Here is a 21863-nt window from a genome sequence, read left to right on the forward strand (position 1 = left end):
AAGTTGCTTTTCCTGTGCTACCAGGAGTAAATTGGGGAAAACAGTAAGGGGAGAAGGAGGAGGAAGAGAAGAATGCAGTTGTTTGTGCTCACAGATACATAAGTCAAATGTAACTTTAGAAATACAAACCACTGGAAAGCTTTCTAGGGGTTTTATGCCAGCACAGGTTTCAGCACTACTCCCTGCTCTCTGAGGTGTTTGTATCTAACTCCACTTCATCTATAGGAAGTTACAGCAGATGGGAAACACCCCCCATGCCACGTCAAAAGCTGGCATCAGAGCTCAAAAGTGAGCTGTACTCTACTGTATCTTCCTATCGTGGCTAAAAAATTGGAGCTGCTGCTTCTCTTTTAAAGAAAGACAAAAAATGCCTTGTTCTTCCCTCGCCCTGTCAAACTGAGCCGTTCAGCTGGCGATTCAGCCAAATGCTTACACATATGGCAAATACAGAGAGTGAAAAATAGAATGGATTTTCTGGGTCACTTGACTCCAGTCCCTTACCCTGTGATGTTACCAAGTCATAAAAGACTTGTTTGTAAGGATGTTGGTGTACGTCTTCAAACAAATATAATTGTTTTAAACCAACTACTTCTACAGACTGCAGATTTTTAGTGTTATTTCCAGCACGTGTCTTCCTGATAATCAAGGCAACTGCAGATTTTTAGTATTATTTCCAGCACGTGTCTTCCTGATAATCAGAATACAGGTACGTTGTTCTTGTGCCAGAACTGTCCTTCATCTAGGAGGCCACCTCTTGCTCCCTCCACCTTTCTTCGCTCCTTCCACAGCATTTATTCCCTTAGTATATTTATGGAGAACAGTTTCGCTTCGCTCCTTCCACCTTTATTCCCTTAGTATATTTATGGAGAACAGCCCTCGTCCTTCTAAATGCACATTGATCCTTTTCTTCTATGAAACATGCTTTTCTCACTGTACCAATCCTTCGTTACATGTGTTCTTGTTAGCACCCCTGCTCTGGACACACGCAATCACCGCTGTACAGGGTGAAATGAAATAAGCAGCGGTGGCAGCGTAAAACAGCAGCAGCTACAGGGAGTAGCTCACACAATAACAAACATTCTGGGATGAGATTGCTTGAAGGCTCCCCCACATTGATTGCTCATATTCATCCCGTGTTCTGCCCAAATTCTTCTTTTGTTTTCCTTGACTGTTTCCAACTTAAGCACTCCTCATTTGTAGCAAAAATCCTTGTTACTGGCCCTTCAGGTCATAACCTTGTAGTCGGCACTATTAAATTTCATTCCATTTCTATTACTCTGGTCCCCAAGGTCAGTGCATCTTTCTATATGATATCCCAGTCATCCTCCCTATTGACAGCTCGGGTCATCAGATTTCATTAGCACATTCCTACATTTTTATCTTTGACTTAAAGGTGCCGCTCATCAGTTTAAAGCTGGATGTTTGCAGAGGCCTTGATCAGGGACTTTATGGCATAGAGAACGTGAAGTTTTAGTGCAGTCTCTTTTTAACACAGCTGTGATTAAACCAAGACCTCGGTGGGAGGTAATAATTTGCCCATCTTTGCCTCGTTGGCTCACAGCAGTTCTCATGGGAGAACTCTCACTCTTGTTCATCTCTAGGGTTTGGGATTTGAACTTCATACATTTATTGCACACATAAGGAAACTCTGATGGGCTTCAGCTTTAGATCCGGTTAAATAATGTGTTTTGGTTTGGGTTTTTTAATTCATTATCTTCAATAAGAGGTCCTAATAAAAACAGATAAATCTTGAGACCACAGTGTTATCTCTTACCATCATTACTGAGGATGCTCCTCAGTACGAGTGAGATTATTCTCCTTTGCCTTTCCTTCCAAATTTACCCATTGGACCCACATTTGTGGAAAGGTGGGGGAAGTTTAGCTTGGACCAGTGGGCACTTTTGGTTTCTGCACCCCAAATCTACAGAAGCTCTGCTTCCTTTAAGTGACAAGGTATTCAGTGGTTTTGAACTCTGAACTAGTCAAAGTGTTTTCTTGGGATTTTTTTCAGCCTCATAATGAGGTAGAATTGCATACTTCCTTCCCACTACAGTTACAGACAGACTCAATTCTAGGATAAACTGAGAGAAAAGGTGCAACTATGATCTTAACCGATCAATTCATTTCAGACTTGTTTATAAGCACGTTTGAATTAACTTTAAATACTTTTTCTGAAATTTAAAACAGGATCATTGAGATTCCATCTAATCTACTATACTAGTTCTTGCTCTTTATTCCTGTTTCTCAGCTGAAGAGAGGAAGACACCCAGTGAATCCAACAGTCCATCTTCATCTTCGCTGTCAGCACTGAGTGACTCTGCCAACAGCAAAGAAGATGCAGATATAACCCCAAAAAACAAAGGTTCAAACAACCTGCTAGTCATTTCTGTAGTGCCTGGTAGCCAGACCTCAGTGAACACGGAAGAGAAGTCAGAGAAAGGTAAAACACTGTTAAACAAATACAAACTGTTACCTTCTTACTCCGTTGATCTGGCCATAACGTAAGGAATGCGTTTTCCTGTTTTGTTTTTTTTCAGGCTTTGAATGTGTTTTCTGTAACTTTGTCTGCAAAACAAAAAATATGTTTGAGCGCCATCTGCAAATCCACCTCATCACACGGATGTTCGAGTGTGATGTGTGCCACAAGTTCATGAAGACACCTGAGCAGTTACTGGAGCACAAGAAATGCCACACTGTCCCCACCGGTGGGCTCAAGTAAGGAAAGCAAGTACACAAACTTTTACTGTGTTAAGCACCTCTAATACTGTGGGGACAGAATTTGATTAGAAAGGGTTTTGATTAGAAAGGGTTAGTTAAATGTCTGATAATCCAGATTTGGAGCTTCCTTTAATTTAGGTGACCCAAGTGCAGTCCTTTATTGTAGGCTTGCATCTTTATGGCAGATGGGTAACCTACCAGCAGATGTAGCATCCACTGGTCCTAGAGCTATGACAAACTATGGTCCTTCCCCTTTTCAAGTCAAATAGGAGACAGTATGTGGTGGGTCCTAGAGAGGGTGAGGCAGTGCTACACAGAGGTGTTTTGGCAAACTAAGAGGGTTTTTCTCCAAGGAGAGCACACAGCACAGGCTCTGTTCTGCACCTGGCTCAAACTAAACCTCCTACAGTCTCTGCAATGAGGTATGAAGTTATAGCCTTTGTAGACTCTAATGCAAAGTCAGTCCTCTCCAAGAATTAATAACTTTGGTGCTTTCTGCTTTGGTTTGTGTGCCCCAGAATGATCACTGTTGTATTGATTAACATGTAACAAGTAATGCTCTTTTAAGAAATAAGCCCTTTAGCTTGAGTTAAGGTGGTGTCCTTTAAGGCCTGTTGGTGCAGAGCGGTGTTTCTAGAGAATAAGCGTGCCCTTATGTCAGAGTTGGACCCCTGAGGGAAGGAGTGGCTGCTGGGGCCATATGCTTGCTCTCTGTGGGCAGGCAACGTGATGTTATGCAAGATGCACGTCCCTGGTCTCTGTTTGTTCCAGCTGCTGCAGGAAAAGGGGCTGAAACCACTCTGAGCCCAGCTTAGGGGTCAGCACAGGACTCCCTGCTTCTGTTGCCCTCGCTGAATGCTGAGCAGAGGAATGATTTCAGTGCCCTGTAGCTGTCACAGGCCGAGCCCACCACGTTTAAGCCCTGCAGGTTTTGAAAACGGGTTCTGTTTGCCAGTCTCCAGCTCAGTAGTCCCACGGACCGGGATCTGTGGTCACTTGAGATGTGATGAGTGAATCTGGGAAGAAGACCAGATTGAGACACAAGTAGTGTGCCAGAACGGCGGGATGTCTGTCTTGGATGTACAGACCAGTTGTCTAATGCACTTTGGGTTTAAGCTGCGCAGAATCTGTTCTATTTACCAAGGAAAAACCATGACCTATGACTCAGACCTTCCTGACAGAATAGGCTTCTCAGTCTGCTTAAGTTATTCCTGCCCAACTCAAGTAATAATGAGGTACCTTGAAAGCTGCGCCTAAGAAAAAGCTCTGATTTATTTTTTTTTTAAGGCATCCAGAAGAGCCTGAAGAGATCTAAGTAAATTGTATTTTTCTGTCTCCTCTTTGCTGTGGGGGAAGAGAAAAAAAACATGATTCCTCCAGCTCCAGGTCAAAATCTGAGATTCTGATCCAGAGAGCACCCAGCCCAGGAGAGGTATGTGTGATAGACAGCCCAGTCCTCTGTTGCAGTAGAGCTAACCACATCAGCAGCCTCGATGCCAGGCTCCCACTCTGGATCAGAGGACTTGATGTGCATCAGGAAAACTGCCTGGATATCTCAGTGTCCTTGTGTCCTCCTGTAGTACTCGCTGTGTTCAAAAGTCTCTCAATTAGCAGGGAGATGAATATGAAACCAGTATGTGCAAGCAGTTGTAGCGAGGGACAACACACGTGGAGAGAGAAGATCTCTGCTTAGCAATGATGTGAAATGCAGGAAGGCAGTTGGCAGACCTGCTGGACAGGGACCACAGATCAGCAGCAGGTAGGGGTGTCTGCAAGACAGTAGCCAGGTGCCTTAGTTGTATCTTTTTATCTAGACCTGCTCTTGTAGCTCCCCAGTGAGATCTGGAAGGGAGTGTGCTGTGTTTATTACCGCAGAGATCCCTGGCTATTCCTCACCAACCTCCTCTCAGCTACATAAAGCAAAAGCAGGTGCGTTTTGGGTTTCTTGGTGTCCGGGCTCGTTCAGCTCAGGCTTCCTTCCAAGCTTTCAAGATTCTCTCCTCCAACCTTCTCGGTCCTTCCTGGTCCAGGAACCAGAGGGGTGAGGCCCTTTGCCACGTCCACCCCGGTCCGGACGCTCGCTGCTGTGAGTAAGCAGAGCCCACATCCTGTTCCTACCCGGGAACAATTCCTGCTGTGGCAGAGGTGGCTGTAGGCAAACCCTGCCAGATGCAGGCCCCCTTTGAGCACGGCTGGCTCGTCTCCCTGAAAGGGGAATCCCTGCAACTCATCCTCACAGACGCTTTCAGCTGCTCCTAGCAGGATGCCCAGCAAGCTTATTGTTCAAGGTCACATAAAAGGGATTTCCTAAGCTATTTGCTGTACATGTGGTATTACAAGTTTATTCCATCTTTACTTAAACAGCTGCTTTCATACTCATCTGTAAACACTCACTTTAAACCACTTCTTAATGGAAAAAATGGCCAAAGTGACTTCGTGCAAACACTAGGAATGTCGTTACACAAAGTACCTGTGCATCAGTCACCCACTCTGCGCCACCCGGCCTGCTTTGCAGAATCCTCCCCATCAAGGTAAGCCAGAAGATTAAAGGGATGCTCCTTTGGAGTGAATCAGTGTTTTCCTAGGGATGCGTGAGCTCTACTGCTGTTAAAATGGGCAAACCTCTTCTGAGTAGAGACGTGTCGAGGTGAACCAAGTATTCAAAAGAGGCTTTACAGGGAGAACTAAGTGCCTTTTTCTCCTGTTTTAGTAGGTCAGAGAGGGGTCGAGTGACAGGGTTAAACCCGGAAGGCAGGTCTTCAGGCTGAGTGACTTCTCTTTTCTCTGTCCCTGCCTTTCCTTGCTGTGTTGCCAGGTGCCCGTTCTGCATCTACTCCACCAACCGCCCCGCAGCGATGGAGTGCCACCTGAAGACTCACTACAAGATGGAGTACAAGTGTCGGATCTGCCAGACAGTGAAAGCAAACCAGCTGGAGCTGGAGATGCACATCCGAGAGCACCGCCTTGGCAACCATTACAAGTGTGACCAGTGTGGCTACCTGTCCAAGACCGCCAACAAGCTGATTGAACACGTGCGCGTCCACACCGGTGAGCGCCCTTTTCACTGTGACCAGTGCAGCTACAGCTGCAAACGCAAAGACAATCTCAACTTGCACAAGAAACTGAAGCATGCTCCACGCCAGACTTTCAGCTGCGACGAGTGCCTGTTCAAGACCACCCACCCTTTTGTCTTCAGTCGCCACGTGAAGAAGCACCAGAACGGGGACTGCTCCGAAGAGGAGAAGAAGGGCCAGTATTCAACCTCCAAGGAAGCCAGTCCACTCCTACCAGTGAACAGCTCCAGAAACCTCCTGTCACCCCTCTCAGTTATGTCTGCCTCCCAGGCTCTGCAAACAGTGGCTATGTCAGCTGCGCAGGGCAGCGGGGCACAGCCAAACTTGGCAGTGAAAGCCTTGGCCATCAACGGCACTTCCTTGTGCTTCGACAAATACTGGAACTCAGAGTTTGCCCACCTTATTCCTTTAACCATGTTTTTCCCCAAGAACCACTACGATCTCACATTCCATCCACCCAGACCTCAGACTGCACCGGGAGGTGCCTCTTCACCTAAACACTCCTTCCTTGCCCCAGCCCAGGAGAGGTATGTGTGATAGACAGCCCAGTCCTCTGTTGCAGTAGAGCTAACCACATCAGCAGCCTCGATGCCAGGCCCCCTCTCTGGATCAGAGGACTTGATGTGCATCAGGAAAACTGCCTGGATATCTCAGTGTCCTAGTGTCCTCCTGTAGTACTCGCTGTGTTCAAAAGTCTCTCAATTAGCAGGGAGATGAATATGAAACCAGTATGTGCAAGCAGTTGTAGCGAGGGACAACACACGTGGAGAGAGAAGATCTCTGCTTAGCAATGATGTGAAATGCAGGAAGGCAGTTGGCAGACCTGCTGGACAGGGACCACAGATCAGCAGCAGGTAGGGGTGTCTGCAAGACAGTAGCCAGGTGCCTTAGTTGTATCTTTTTATCTAGACCTGCTCTTGTAGCTCCCCAGTGAGATCTGGAAGGGAGTGTGCTGTGTTTATTACCGCAGAGATCCCTGGCTATTCCTCACCAACCTCCTCTCAGCTACATAAAGCAAAAGCAGGTGCGTTTTGGGTTTCTTGGTGTCCGGGCTCGTTCAGCTCAGGCTTCCTTCCAAGCTTTCAAGATTCTCTCCTCCAACCTTCTCGGTCCTTCCTGGTCCAGGAACCAGAGGGGTGAGGCCCTTTGCCACGTCCACCCCGGTCCGGACGCTCGCTGCTGTGAGTAAGCAGAGCCCACATCCTGTTCCTACCCGGGAACAATTCCTGCTGTGGCAGAGGTGGCTGTAGGCAAACCCTGCCAGATGCAGGCCCCCTTTGAGCACGGCTGGCTCGTCTCCCTGAAAGGGGAATCCCTGCAACTCATCCTCACAGACGCTTTCAGCTGCCGAGAGGGGAATCCCTGCAACTCATCCTCACAGACGCTTTCAGCTGCTCCTAGCAGGATGCCCAGCAAGCTTATTGTTCAAGGTCACATAAAAGGGATTTCCTAAGCTATTTGCTGTACATGTGGTATTACAAGTTTATTCCATCTTTACTTAAACAGCTGCTTTCATACTCATCTGTAAACACTCACTTTAAACCACTTCTTAATGGAAAAAATGGCCAAAGTGACTTCGTGCAAACACTAGGAATGTCGTTACACAAAGTACCTGTGCATCAGTCACCCACTCTGCGCCACCCGGCCTGCTTTGCAGAATCCTCCCCATCAAGGTAAGCCAGAAGATTAAAGGGATGCTCCTTTGGAGTGAATCAGTGTTTTCCTAGGGATGCGTGAGCTCTACTGCTGTTAAAATGGGCAAACCTCTTCTGAGTAGAGACGTGTCGAGGTGAACCAAGTATTCAAAAGAGGCTTTACAGGGAGAACTAAGTGCCTTTTTCTCCTGTTTTAGTAGGTCAGAGAGGGGTCGAGTGACAGGGTTAAACCCGGAAGGCAGGTCTTCAGGCTGAGTGACTTCTCTTTTCTCTGTCCCTGCCTTTCCTTGCTGTGTTGCCAGGTGCCCGTTCTGCATCTACTCCACCAACCGCCCCGCAGCGATGGAGTGCCACCTGAAGACTCACTACAAGATGGAGTACAAGTGTCGGATCTGCCAGACAGTGAAAGCAAACCAGCTGGAGCTGGAGATGCACATCCGAGAGCACCGCCTTGGCAACCATTACAAGTGTGACCAGTGTGGCTACCTGTCCAAGACCGCCAACAAGCTGATTGAACACGTGCGCGTCCACACCGGTGAGCGCCCTTTTCACTGTGACCAGTGCAGCTACAGCTGCAAACGCAAAGACAATCTCAACTTGCACAAGAAACTGAAGCATGCTCCACGCCAGACTTTCAGCTGCGACGAGTGCCTGTTCAAGACCACCCACCCTTTTGTCTTCAGTCGCCACGTGAAGAAGCACCAGAACGGGGACTGCTCCGAAGAGGAGAAGAAGGGCCAGTATTCAACCTCCAAGGAAGCCAGTCCACTCCTACCAGTGAACAGCTCCAGAAACCTCCTGTCACCCCTCTCAGTTATGTCTGCCTCCCAGGCTCTGCAAACAGTGGCTATGTCAGCTGCGCAGGGCAGCGGGGCACAGCCAAACTTGGCAGTGAAAGCCTTGGCCATCAACGGCACTTCCTTGTGCTTCGACAAATACTGGAACTCAGAGTTTGCCCACCTTATTCCTTTAACCATGTTTTTCCCCAAGAACCACTACGATCTCACATTCCATCCACCCAGACCTCAGACTGCACCGGGAGGTGCCTCTTCACCTAAACACTCCTTCCTTGCCTACCTTGGACTAACAGAAAGGGCAGAGACTGTCTGAGGGCAGTTACGTTCTGTACCAAAAATACCCCGACAAACCCAGCAGGTATACATTGCTGCAAAACGTAGAGCGAAGAGGTAACGAACACTTGTACCATATCATTAGTAAGGTTTAGACAATGGCTCTGTGTGTATACTTATTGCATTGACATGAAAGCTGCTTTATTAAATCTTCAAGAGGTGACCTACTGCATACTTCTACCTTCAGAGGCATGTTCCCAGTACTCTTATCTAAGAAACTATTTTGTCTTGTTAAGCTGAAAAAGAGTGTCCTTAATGGCAATCAGCACTTGTAAGATTACATATTGATGCATTTTATTTTTTTGGGGCTTTGTGTGCGTGCGGGTGCGTGAAAGAGAGGCTGCCTGTAGCGTGCCCGTGACATTGCTTTTGCACATCCCTTGGATTGGCTTATTTAATTATTATTATTCTTTTCTCCTTTTCACACACTCGCTCCCTCCCTCCCTCCCCTCCGTCTCCCCCCTGAGCTGTAGACTTGTGGAAGGAGCAACGCTTGGTTGGGGGTGGATCGGTGTATTATTGCAGTGCTGTTTGCAGCTTCCTTGACTTGTACGATGCCAAGGTTTGAGGATTTGGGGTAGAACTGATGAGGAAAATGTTGCTTTCAGCACTGCAGGACGAGAGTATGACAACAAAAAGCTTGTGTTTGAACACACACACACGCATGCAGTGTGTGCAGTCTACACACCCACACAGCGGGCCCAATCCTTAACTCTTACACCTGCATCTGGGCCAGAGAATACAACTTTTGTTTTAAAAGGGCATATAAATATTATATATATATATAGTATTATGCAGCGGTTACCTTTTAGTTTGCAGGAACAACTTATATAACTAGAATTCTATGGTGGAAAAAAAAAAAATTCAACAAGGGGATTTAAAAAAAGGGTATGGATAAATTCTGGGTATAAATACTCAGACTAAAAAAAAAACCGGCAGTTTTGCACAGTGCTTTAGTCTTGCACTAGTTTGTTTCTCACTTGCAAAAAAAGAAAAAAAAAAGGAAAAAAATAATCTGTGGGCTGAAGGTAAGACGACTGTTTATTTGAAAAGGTACCAGTAACTTCTTGGAAATATAAAGCTATAAAAAGATGCTGTTTGAACCATGCAGTTCTCTTTTATACCCTATTTCAATTGTACTCGCAAATTCTACAGTCCTATCGATAACCCTCCATGTAATTAGTAACACTTTATTCCTTTTTGTTAATGGCGGATAGAGCGTACACTGCTAGGAAGCTAACTTTATACTTATTTAACGCTCCTACTTGTGGTCATTAAAATGACATGTTATATGTAGCACTTTATTGCAGGAAGAAGCAACTGCAAATTGGTTGTATAACCTTTGTTAATCTCAAAATGCCAAGAGTGATCTTAATTTAAGAGAAGCTAACCGACTGTTAATTGATTTGTGTCTCTTAGACAGCTTAATATCCAGGAAGAAAGATCAGGATTAAAAAATACTCTGCGTTAAAATTGGGAGTATAAAATATGAAACATTTCAAATTACCATGTGACTTACAGGAATGCTTTTTTACTGGATTACTGTTTCCCCGTGGCGTCTCTGGGATTTGGACCTCGCTGTCTTTCATCAAGTGTTAGAAACATCTGACCAAGCTTTGTCAGAGTCCCCTCTCTGTCCCTTGGCCAAGCCAGTGCAGGAGGTGCCCTGAGTCACATCTCACCTGCTGTCCACCCAGCCTCGTGCCGTCCTGAAGGAACTTCTTCTTCAGGTTGTTGTGGGATGGGGGGGATCTGACGTGGCAGTTGGAGCCCACCCCTTGTTCATGACCCAGTTCAGGAAGGCATTTCTGGTCCACAAGGGCTCTTAGCCATATGCACAACTAGAAACATAACTCAGTCTTCATTAGTTCTTAAATGAAGCTTGTGTAGAAATACTTTTTTTTGATGCAAAACTTGCATCATTTAACCTATTTGCAAGATTCCTACATTTGTTTTGCACTGAGATGGCCAAACATTCTCCATTATCATGACCAAACTCTTCCTGTTCAGGGAGGACATCCTGAACTGTGCCCTCCTGTTAACATACTGGAAGCTATTTACCAGGGGGAAATACCCAAAATAGTAGCTGGCTATCATTTGAAGTTAACAAATTAAAGGACAGAGAAGCCCCACCATGTTGTTTACATTCCAGCAGACGGTTTTGGTTCTAAGGAGCACGTGGCAGTAAAGAAAAGCCATCTGTTCCACAGTAGGTACAAACCTTCACAAACAGCCTGCCTAACTCAGGGCCCTCTTTGCCACACTCCACTCCATCAGAACTCCTGGTGACACCCCCCACCCCACCACCCCCCCTCCCGGAATACAGACAGAACAGAAAATGCCGTAACTATTGAAAGCATTAAAAAAATTGAGTATCTTGACAGCACGAAATATGCCATCTGCATCCAGAACCAGTTCTTTAAAGTACACCCGATGCCTGTATCTATCTCTGAGCCCACCATAGAAGAGCAAACACTTCCAAATCTAAAAAGCTTAGTTTTCAAACCAGCAGGTAAAGTAGAGCTGTTCAGGAGGGAGCAGTAGGAATATCAGTAGGACACTATCTCTAATCCAAGAAGCAGTTCAAATAGGGCTGGAACTTCCAAGAATGAGGTGTCAGCGTGCCAACGCCACGTGTTCAACCGTGTGTCCCCCCACCACCACCAGTATCTGACACAGTCATGTTTAACATACCTGGGAAATTTGTTTAGCACTTTGGAAAGGATAAATTAAGGCTTTCTGGCAAGTTATAGAAATTTTCTCTGTATGGAAGAGTGTGTTAGGAGGTTTTTATTTTTTTAAGAAAAAAAAATTATGGTATTTATCAGAGCTCATGCATATTAAAATAATTAGTTTGCAGTTCAAGGCTAAAGAAAGGAACGTTCTCCAGAGGTTTCCCCCACCGTCTAATGACCAACAGTTCTGATAAATTCCTCCCCCCCCCACCATAAAGGTAATTTCATACTGGTTTTCACTATGCATTCTTTAACGAAAGCTAGCGTGTTTTTCCATTTGGCAATTCAGTTAAAGTTCTCAGCACTTTTTTCTTTCTTCTGTCTTTTTTTTTTTTTTTAATTGTTGTATTATGTTCAAATATAATTCTGTCAAGGTTTGTGTACATTAATAAAAATTTGTATTGTATAAAGCTTTTTGCATTATAAGGCTGTACAGGGTCATTTTGACAGTAACTGGTATATTCCTTTGCATCTTATGTTGCATTGCCAATTTCTAGTGTATCCAGTTTGGAAGTACAATATACTCTAATTAAAAAGGTTGGCTATATTCTTCTTTCTTTTTGGTTTTCCTTCCTCTCTTTTTTTTTTTTTAAACCCACCTTAAATAGATCTAGGCTTGATTTGGAGTGAGGAGGAAAGGATCCTCCTATGAGACAAGAAGATACAAAGAGAAAAAAGGTAAGAACTTACCAGTGGTTGAACTTGAAAAGGGAAGCTCTGGTTATCACAGATCGTTAAGCAGAATTTTGGTGAATTTGGCCTTGCCTGGGAACAGCCCAAATCAAATCAGGAGAACTCGTTCCTTAAAGAGGAGCTGTGCAGCAAATAAAGGAACATTGTTCATTGAAAGAGTGTAGTAGGAATCTATTTTTTTCTATTCTAAAAATACCATGTATGCATTTTGTCAGCATTTTAGAAAAAGCTATTTTTTTTTTCACCAAAGATTAATGAAATAATTAAAATGCACAGAGGAGGCTAAAGAAGGAAACGCTAAGAACAGACAGATTTCCAAGAAGCAAAGATATTACTGGCTGCACCGAACAAGAAAAGATACTGAACATCCTGAAAGGAAGTTAGAGGTTTTAAACACTAACCAAGGGGGGAAAAAAAAACCACCCTGGGTATTCATTAGATAAAAATTATCCTCAGATAAATTAATGTTAACATTAAATACATGTGGATTGCCCTTTGCCCTCAAGTGGGGCAGCGTTGTCTAATCAACTGAAAAATTCTTGCGGTAATTGCTGCTGGGGTGTGGATACTAATTTTCAGGGCCTCTCTCAGTACCTTGTTAGAGAGCGTGGAGCTGTTAACAGCGTGTGTTGAACCCACTGCTCCTCCTTCTGCCGGCGACGCCTGAGTTGGGTGAAGGGAAGGCATCTTCAGCTTTTCAGGATGGTAAGATGTTCAAGAAGAGCTGGTCTTTCTCTCCTCTTGCACTCTCTCTGTAATAGAAAATATAAAGTGCTGCTCTATATGGTGTGTTTTGCACTAGACAATAAATAGCCTAGCAATTAAAAGATGACCATGCTGTAATTTTGAAAGGTATTTCAGAGATTGATCTGTTAAAGGCCTGATTATGTCTCGATGGTTTTAAAACAGATCTCTGCTTGTGTCAATTGTTACAGTTCTGTTGTAAATTATTATAACCATTTAATTGAGACAGTGGTTTAAGATGTAGGTTCAAATGCTGGGTTAAAACAAGCCCAGAAGGTGCAGGGAGGGAGCCAAAGAGCAGTGGCTGGCAGAGGAGAGGGGACACTCTCTGGAAGCAGCAGGCTCTGCTCTGTTTGAGTGTCTTTGGGAGGGGGCTGAGAGGGGACCGAGTTACTCTTGTAATGTCTTGGAGCAGCTCCAGCCCTTCAGCCTTAATGGAACTTTTGTTTAAAAGCTGGGGCCCAATCACAACCAAAACTTCAACCTTCCTCGTGCAGTGGGCCTCTCTAGCTTCACCAAAACCCATGCATCTCACAGAAGAACCTGATGTCCCCCCATCTGGGGTATTAGTGTCCCATGCTGATACATGATAAAGAGCCGCTCTCTTTTTGCAGCAGGTGGCTATAACGTGCTTGTAGACCTGCACAATTTTAATCAATTACCTCAACTTTCCCTAATCTCTTCTCTGATACATACACCAGTACACACCTGTGGTTGATAGAAACCATCTCAGTTTCTGTATTGACCCTCTTTAGGACAGCAACAACTGCCCTGTTTTCATTCTGCACCTACATATATTTTTTTAATGCCAATAATTAAAAGTTGACATTTTTTTCAAGCAGAATTAGTTCTTATAATCCTACACCTGCCATAGTCATCAGGAGCCCAAGGCTTAAGGGAGAAAGAATTTGGAAAATAAACCCTAAAATTTTCCTGTAACACTTGAGTGTAGAGAGGGATTATTTTGCAGGGGATGGCATCATTTATGCAGAGCCATATTTTAAAAATGCGTGTTGTGTTAAAAATGTATCAGTTGTGCTCCTAACAGACAGACATCTGCATTATATCCCCCGCCATCATATCTGCTGCTAATTGGCCTCCTTGTTGACAAGTCTCAGCAGCAGGGTTACGTACTGGCTGTAAAAGCAATCTAGCCCCTTGCCCGAGGGGTCGGAGCTCAGGCAGAAGGTGCAGGAGCCTCCGCAGCCGTGTATTTTCTGAGAGCTAATAAAAGAGGAGCCCGGAGGTCTGCCAGCCACCCCCCCGTGTCCATGGAGCTGCACTAAGTGGTTTGTCACCTCCTGGTCGCAGAGACAGGCAAAGAGTCTGCGTGGGAGGTTACAGGGAGCAGCCTGGTGCCCATTTTCCCCCAGGGTGGGCACCAGCCAGGGTATGGTGCCGCCAGCATCGAGCCATTTGGGATGACAGAGAAGTCACAGGTGTCTTGGCAAAGCTGGGCTGAGCCACCGGGTCACATCTGAACCAAAGACCAGCATTTTACTGTTGAGTAGCTCCTGGGAGCATAACTCTGCATTTACTAGGAAGCCACCCCATTGCAAGGCAATACGTCAGAAACACAGCTGTTGCATTCCACATGTGCACAACAGCTGGCTTGCACCACCCTGGCAGTGGCCGCGTTTACACGTGTGGCTCTCTGCAGTAAGTACCCACCATTTTAAAGCAGGAAAGAAAAAAGATAATTTGGAGCTGAGCAGTGGGAGCACGGGGAACATACCAGCTGGAAATGTTTCATTAAGTCAAAAAAAAAAAAAAAAAAAAAAAAAAAAAATTAAAAAAACAAACTCCCCCCAAAAACTCCAACAAGTGTACAGTAGAAGAGCACAACGGGATACTCTGGCACTTCTTTGCAGCCCTGTGAAGCCTCTGTGGTCTATTTCCATACTTTAAGATGCACAGGGGAGGTGCTCCATGCAAGGGGGTGGGTTTACTTTGTTTGGGGTTTTTTTGTGTTTTTTTCCCAATTGTTCTGTCCCCCTCAACCATGATTAAAATGCAACAGACAGCACAACTCTGAAAAAAAAAACACAAAACCAACAGTTTTTCCAATTTAGGCTACAGTTAATGAAAGAAGACTTGGAGTTCCTGCAGTATCTCATGTTGTTTGCATGCAGTTCTGCTCTACTTTACTTTTCAGACCTCTACTTCTATCACATACCTTTTTTTCCCCAGCACTCCTCCGACAGCATTTTACTGGAACTGCAAATTTTGGGTCGTTACTCTTCTGGGAAGGAGCCTATTTAAATAAAGAGCAGAAAAATGCTCTCTATCACGGAGCCCCTCGCCCTTCATGCCAATGTTCACAGCCGAATGTAACCAAAACCAAAAATAGGCCTTGTGTTCTGGCTGGACCTTAAAAAAAAAAAAAAATTAAAAAATCAAATACTTTCTTGATTCTTTCCCTGCTATTTAGGACTGGAATGTCCATTCAGGCACTAGATAGAAGAATTTGCTTTTTAACGGATTGAACAGGAAGCCGGTTGGGAGGGTGAGGGTTGTAACACGCTCACCCATAGTTGAGTAGAACCACAAGCGTTGCTTGAGGAGAAACCGAGAAGTCATTTGGCTTTCTTGTAGGGCTAACTTTTCTAAAACTGTGTGGGCAGATTAACCCAGACTTTCTTGCTAGAACCAGCAAAATAAATCGTGACAAACTCTACCTGTCTTGTGTTTCTTGCCTTGCAGGAATTAACACTTACCTGATATGTAGACTTGCCAGTACACGGCCCACAATTGCATCCCATTACAGTTGGAAGCAGTAGTTGTTTTAGCAATAAAATCACAGTGTCTTTTCTTCCTGAAATTGAGAAAAAAAAATAAAAGTTAAATGGCATGGGAAATAGTTGCAGGAGCGCCCCGGCCATCAGTGTGACTGAAATAATATGCATACATTGGTGGCTGTCACTCATGCCAGTAACACTTTTAAATTCTACCAGAATAGCTCAATTCACAGGTGTTACCAGAGAAATGCCCATTTGTATTCTGAATATTTAGTAAGCAAGCATCAAGACTTCGTGGTTTTTATACCTAGCTATCTATTTTTAATAGGACTGCATACCTACAACTTAACTAAAAGATCTAAATATAATGTTAATGTGATTTAAAAATATGCACTGCATCTTTTAAGTTGACATTGCAATCAAAACCAAATAAGATCCAGCTATATGGTGATGCTGTGGTAAAATGGCATTTTTACCAGTCAAGTTTAATTCTTATTCCAAGTGGCAGATTTCTGTAAGAACAGTGAAAACTGTTCAGCCATCGAAACCTGGAAGATATAATTGAGGGTGCACTTAATTGCTTCCCAAAAGTGGGATATCACATCCTCTGGATAAATGTTATTTTGTGATAAACACACTGTTATCTTCCTGCGGCTAATCTATTAAAAGTAATAATTCCACAATAAAATTTAATTCACATGTAATTTTAACAGGAAAACAATGCCACGTACACTGTACAAGGTGGTTATGCAGATCCACGTGTCCGTACCCTCTAAAGCTCTCGTAGATGCCACCTTTAGCTTGGATGCAGAGCTCTGGGGCAGGACAGGGCACCCGTTAGGATGGCTTTGGGGGGGGAAGGTCCTGGCCCACTCCTTGGCCCCACACATCACCCAACGCTCGGTGCTGAGCTCCAGCTGCTCCACAGGCACGGTGCAGTCACGGTAGCGCGTGTGCCTGGAAAGACATCCCCCCCTCCATGGCATTCCCAGTATTGTGGCCCAGCTCAACTCTCGTGTAACAAAGAATTTCACAGGAAAAAAAATGAACCCACTCATGGTTTTTTTTTCTGACCTCTGTTTAATTAACTAAGGTCCCTTTGGTGCTGCTGCAGTAAACCACATCTGATGTGTTCCTAACACAAGACGTGAGCACTTACCATACAGCGGAAGGATGGACCCCTTGTCAATGAACCTGGGTTTTTCTTTAAAACTATTGTTCCACAAGTTACCTATAAATCCACTATGTTAAAAAGGTACTTTGTTTGCTCCACAAAATAATAGCTCCTGATTAGCCTTCCCCAAGCTGTTTTACAGCTGCCTGCTGTGGGCCCTTGGGCCAGACAGTCCCACTCTCTTCACTCTCACCACAAGCAGAGGCCACTTGTGACCCGTAAAAAAGGTACTTTGTTTGCTCTGCAAAATAATAGCTCCTGATTAGCCTTCCCCAAGCTGTTTTACAGCTGCCTGCTGTGGGCCCTTGGGCCAGACAGTCCCACTCTCTTCACTCTCACCACAAGCAGAGGCCACTTGTGACCCTCTGGCCCTCCCCGCTGGCAGGAAAAGCTCATTCTGCTCACATTTCACTTCCATAAGTGGGAAAAGGCTTGACCCTGCTAGATCCTTCCCATCCATTCCTCGACTCCAGCCAGTATCCTGCTCTCAGGGTAAATGCTACCAACTAACACTTCAGAAGAAAAAAGAATTAAAAAAAAAAATAAAAAAATTCCAGAAATTGAGATTGCTCAGAAGTTTCTTCCAGTGGAATGTTTTGCTGTCAGACGAGTTTTAAAAGACACAGGAATTTCCTGTGGAGCAGAATTTGCGGTTCCTGACGATCAGCCCTACTGGCCCTGTTCTGACCAACTCCCTTTGGATCTGGTTCCTAAAATTCTTTACACAGAGAGGTTTTCCTGAGAATTCTTTAGAAACTGGACGTTTTCCATCAGGGTTTTTGATTCTGTCACCATAATAGCCAGTTCCTCAATTTCTGTATTTGGCAGGCGAAGCCACCTCAGTCCTGTCATTAGTTTTCCGTCACCTAATCAACAGCTTGTCAAGATGCAGGCTCTTAATTGGTGGTAGGGACTTCAAGAAACCTCTGCATTTCGGGAGCAAAATCAAAATAGGGTGTTTTTTTTCTGTAGTTCAGAAAATTTGTTTCCCATGGGACTTTTTTATCTTCCTGGGCTAGACTAACAGAGGAACTGAGACACCTAACTTTTAATGACTAAATAAAAGTAAAATAGATCACCAAAAAACTGTCACTGGCAGCTAGAGAGAGGCCAAGACTCCCAAGTCTCTAGTGTGAACGTTCCCCAGCTGCCAAAAGCTTGCATGGTTCAAAGCTTGCTCTTGGCACTGCCAAATGACCAGGGACTACCTCTTCCCAAGTCATCTGCCAATTCATGACAGGCCAAAATCTCAAAGAAATCCCTTAGCTCTTGCGGCTCTTTCTAGAAACCTCAAAAAGAAAGGCTATTTACCTCCAACTCCTCCGAGATCTGCTGTCTGTACATATGTTGACATTGAATTTACTGTGCAAACACTGAAGGCCAGACAACTTCCACCCCAACAGAACTCACAAAAGTCCACATACCTTGCCTCCTCTTGCTCTGTTCTTGCAGAGGGTGGTCCACTTGTTGTGACAAGTTGCACCGCGATAACACACTCAAATCAGTTATCTTGCTCCTGCAGTATCACAGCCAAGGCCCTCAAATCTTCTCGTTATAGACCCAGCAACGCAAGGGCACTTCTTAACTTCAAAGGAAAAAGCACCTGCAACACCCAATAATGCAATTAGTATTGTCAATCAAGTGAAATCTGAAATCTTACACCATCCCAAAGAAGGATTCAACTTCAATTCTGATGGTAGCCTTGTTTCCCCTTTTCTTCCTGTCAATAAATAGGACAGCCACCGAAGAAAGCTACCTTCAAGGAAAGACCCACCAAAGCTCTTTGAAAAATCACCTGGGAAGAGGGGAGAACATGGAGAAGCCTCCCACAGGTGGGCACAGGTCGGAGACAGCTTCTAAGTGTTCTGGAACTGCAGGGAAGAAAGTCTGACCCTTGTTCAAGCCCCGTAGACAATGTGGGACACCAGGCAGAGACAGCCCGAGATGGGGCACATCACCCACTTGCCCATGCTGATGTATCTCCTGCTGTTCCTGATAACAAGCACGGTTTCTCTTACCAATGGACAATAAGGCACGTGCCAGACCCCATCCAGTCTTCAGGTCATTACAGGAAGGACCTGGGACTCGGGTGGTAACACCTGAGATTGGCAATAAAACTCTCCGGGAACGGAGAGGCAGGAGTTTGAGGCACTAATCAAAGAGCTGTAGGAGGACCCGAAACCAACACTTTCTCACCGGCCAGCTCAGTATGGCTGTGCCCTGACAGAGCCTGAGGGTTATTTTGGACATGAGAGGTGTCAAAAAATAGATTAATGCAGCCTAACAAGGAAATGGGGAATGCATCCACCACGGTTCACAGGCTGGCCCTGAAGCAAAACAGCGGCTATTTCTTAATTTATAAGGCATGGCAGTTAACCTCAAGGTACTCCCAGCTCAAAATATGGTTCTTTTTTCCTGTTTATGATCAAACAGGACAGCGTAATTCAAACCCACGTCCTGGAAAGGTGAAGAGCAGGCAGCCACACCAGCTGCTGAGGGCACCTGCTTCCAACGACCTACCCTCTTCCTTGCACAAATAATGGCAGAAGACAAACACCTTACTTAAGTAATTATCCACCCTCATCCCCTTACTGCACATCTTACCTGCTCTGAGCTACCACTATCGTATGTCCCCTCAACTACACAGGATTTCTTTTACTCAAAACATGTAATAATGCAAACAGAAAACACTACAGCACAGTGACTTTTTTTTTAACCCTTTAAAAGCAGTATTATTTTTTTTTTCATGAAGAAACTGCAGACAACCCATGTCAGCAGCCAAATTAAAACAAACAAGTCTTTCTGAACCAGAGGTGCTCTTTCTAGAGACTGGGGCTCACTCATTAACTCCAGAGTTAATGGACTGCAGATTTTTCAGCTTTTGAGAAATACAATTTGACCGTTTGTAGAGGAAGACTGATTTTTATTTATATGCATCTATAAATAAAGACTTCATACCGTGACACCAGCCACTCGGATGAGAGAAGTTCAGCATCTTTTGCAGAGAAAGGGTCAGGATTTGGGCCAAGGGACTATAGCGTGGATCCTTTTCAAAGTCCAACTGAAAAATCCATTTTCCTTTATCACATCTAACGCTGGTGAAGGTGGCTGCATCTGGCAGGTGCCTCTTACTGCCAGGATTGCAACCTGCCCTCTCAGGCTAGAGAGAGGTCTGTCAGCCTTTGACAAATGAGTCAGAGGACAGGGATGCAGAGATACCGGAATGAAAGAGAAGAGCTTTGCAAAAGTGGGATTTTGCCCTCAGGAATTAAAAGTAGCATGAATTTCACACCGGCTCTAGCAACTTCACATCTACAGACAGAAGCAAGGAAAAGGGGAACAATACACAGTGCAATTCACTGCCAGAAAGACTGCAGGAATGCACCTTCATGAGAATCTCAAAGTATGAGCGGAAGGAAAACTTGAGGGACAGATAGTTTTAGCAAGGCCAAACCATGTAAACAGAAGATATCAAGGGAAAAATAAGACAGGGGCGGGGAGGCGCTGCGGGAGGGAGAAACCAAAGTGGATTTGAGTCTGTTGGGGCGACAGAACCCAGGTTTCCTGACCAACAACAATGCCTTGAACTACTTAACTACAAACAAAAAAAAAGTTATGCCCTTAAAGTCATTTTCCCAACAGCTGGGAGTCCTCATCTTGCCAGCCCTGCATCTTCTCTCCTCCAGCTGCAAAACCTTTTATAACCTCAGTAGTTCTTGCCCATCACAAAGCAGTGAAAAAGCCCTGGTCAAAACCAAGTCAGAAATGCAGAACCCAGAAGGGAATGAGCCCCGAGGCAGTTGGTTTAGGGCTCTGCTCACCATTTTCTTCGGCACATTTTCCCTGGTTCTGGGTAGTCCAATATGCTTCTGAAGGAGTGTGGACATACTAAGGAGGGGGGGAAAAAAGATGGTAACAACTGGTTGTTCCTTTTACCTGTACAGGTAAAAGGTTGTTGTACCTTAGCTGTAAATCTGAGTACGACACGCAGTGCACCACATCAATGCCAAACAAGTGCAGGCAGACAGACAGCATGCTGCTTGCCCTGACCAAGCCATGGAGCAGCAGAGAAAAAAGTAAGGCCCCCTGACAAGACATAAGAATGCTAAAATCAGTTGTAAATAGGATTGCAGTTTTAAGGAGGTCTAAACTCTCCTAGTTCCATAAAAAAAAATATCACTACTACCTAGACAGAGTAAGACTACCCATAGATCCCAAACAGCCCTACAGCAGATGCAGATTTCAGCTGGTAATGTTAGGATTTTTAAGGAGCAGCGCGGTGCAAGAAGGCTGTGCAAGGGGCAAAAAGGCAAGAAGGCCAGGATCTAAAAAAACCAAAACAAACCACAGCAAAAAAAAACAACACAGCAAACCAAATCCCTCCCCAGGGATCAAACTAAATCAGCTCAAATTGAATCTCTGATAGGGTCAACACAGTAGCTATATCTTGGTGTATTCTTAGGAAGAGATAAAGAAGTTCTGAGGAAGTACAACTCTTCCCCCTCTGAACCACCCAGGAACATAAACCTTGCAGGAGGCAATCTAACCACCAATGCCATCTAATCACCAGTGCCATGACTGCTTTGCTGCTAGTCCAGCAGATCTGGTGATGGATCACAGAATCTATGGGTTGTTTCTTGTCATGCTCGGTGTTATAACACTGTAGGTTTTGACAGGTTTGTAGGAGGAAGGTTGGGAACTGACAGCAACTCCCCTAGCTCTTGGGAAGGATTCACACCAAGAGGAACCACTAAACCATCTGACGCCAGAAAACGCAAACAGCACAGACCTTGAAACCTCCTTCTCTGCCACAAGGACTTGAGCTTTGCACTTGAGTGCCCCAGTGTTGAGACCAGGAGCATGAACTGAGAGACTCTCTAAAGAGATCTCTCTAAAGAGGTCATTTGTCTCTTTTGGGGGATGCTTTACTCAGGTCTCTCTGGAGTTCCCCGGTAGGGAAGGCAGAGGTACTCAATGCTGAAATTATGTAGCCATCAGCATTTACCATTTGGCATCAATCACAAGTGATTTTTTTTTTTCCTCTCTCACTGAAAATACAGTTTTTCCTATGTGGGACTGTTTAACTATGTCTGACTGACTTGATCACCAGGAAGAATGAAAGCAGGATGCCTGCTCAAGTACCGAAACATCATTCAGAAACACTGACTAACATTTACAGTTCCACCTCTGATCAGTTATTTA

At 44.8% G+C, this 21863-nt stretch overlaps 2 protein-coding genes across 2 annotated transcripts in view; both read left to right on the forward strand.

Moving 5' to 3' along the window:
* Positions 1–5654, forward strand: part of ZNF827 (zinc finger protein 827) — a 127224-nt gene extending 121570 nt beyond the window's left edge. Inside the window, exons 12-14 of the mRNA XM_014949965.1 lie at positions 2249–2440; positions 2538–2724; positions 5534–5654. Coding sequence (XP_014805451.1) covers positions 2249–2440; positions 2538–2719 — 374 coding nt within the window. The 3' untranslated portion in view covers positions 2720–2724; positions 5534–5654. The remainder of the gene's footprint in view (positions 1–2248; positions 2441–2537; positions 2725–5533) is intronic.
* LOC106892638 (zinc finger protein 891-like) lies at positions 2732–11851 on the forward strand. Its single transcript, XM_014949964.1, has 4 exons — positions 2732–4150; positions 6320–7067; positions 7140–7465; positions 7750–11851. Exons 3-4 carry the CDS (start codon positions 7260–7262, stop codon positions 8555–8557), a joined length of 1014 nt encoding a protein of 337 aa, XP_014805450.1. The 5' UTR covers positions 2732–4150; positions 6320–7067; positions 7140–7259; the 3' UTR covers positions 8558–11851.
* The last annotated feature ends 10012 nt before the right edge of the window (positions 11852–21863 follow it).

Source organism: Calidris pugnax, unplaced genomic scaffold (genome assembly GCF_001431845.1).
Source record: "Calidris pugnax isolate Ruff unplaced genomic scaffold, ASM143184v1 scaffold42, whole genome shotgun sequence".
NCBI lineage: Eukaryota > Metazoa > Chordata > Aves > Charadriiformes > Scolopacidae > Calidris > Calidris pugnax.

What these genes read in the sequence shown, in the direction of transcription:
- LOC106892638 (XM_014949964.1), top strand. Translation starts at nt 7,260, where the DNA reads ATGTGGTATTACAAGTTTATTCCATCTTTACTTAAACAGCTGCTTTCA. An exon ending in GCAGAATCCTCCCCATCAAG is followed by an intron (nt 7,466 to 7,749) that starts GTAAGCCAGAAG and finishes CTGTGTTGCCAG; the next exon opens with GTGCCCGTTCTGCATCTACT.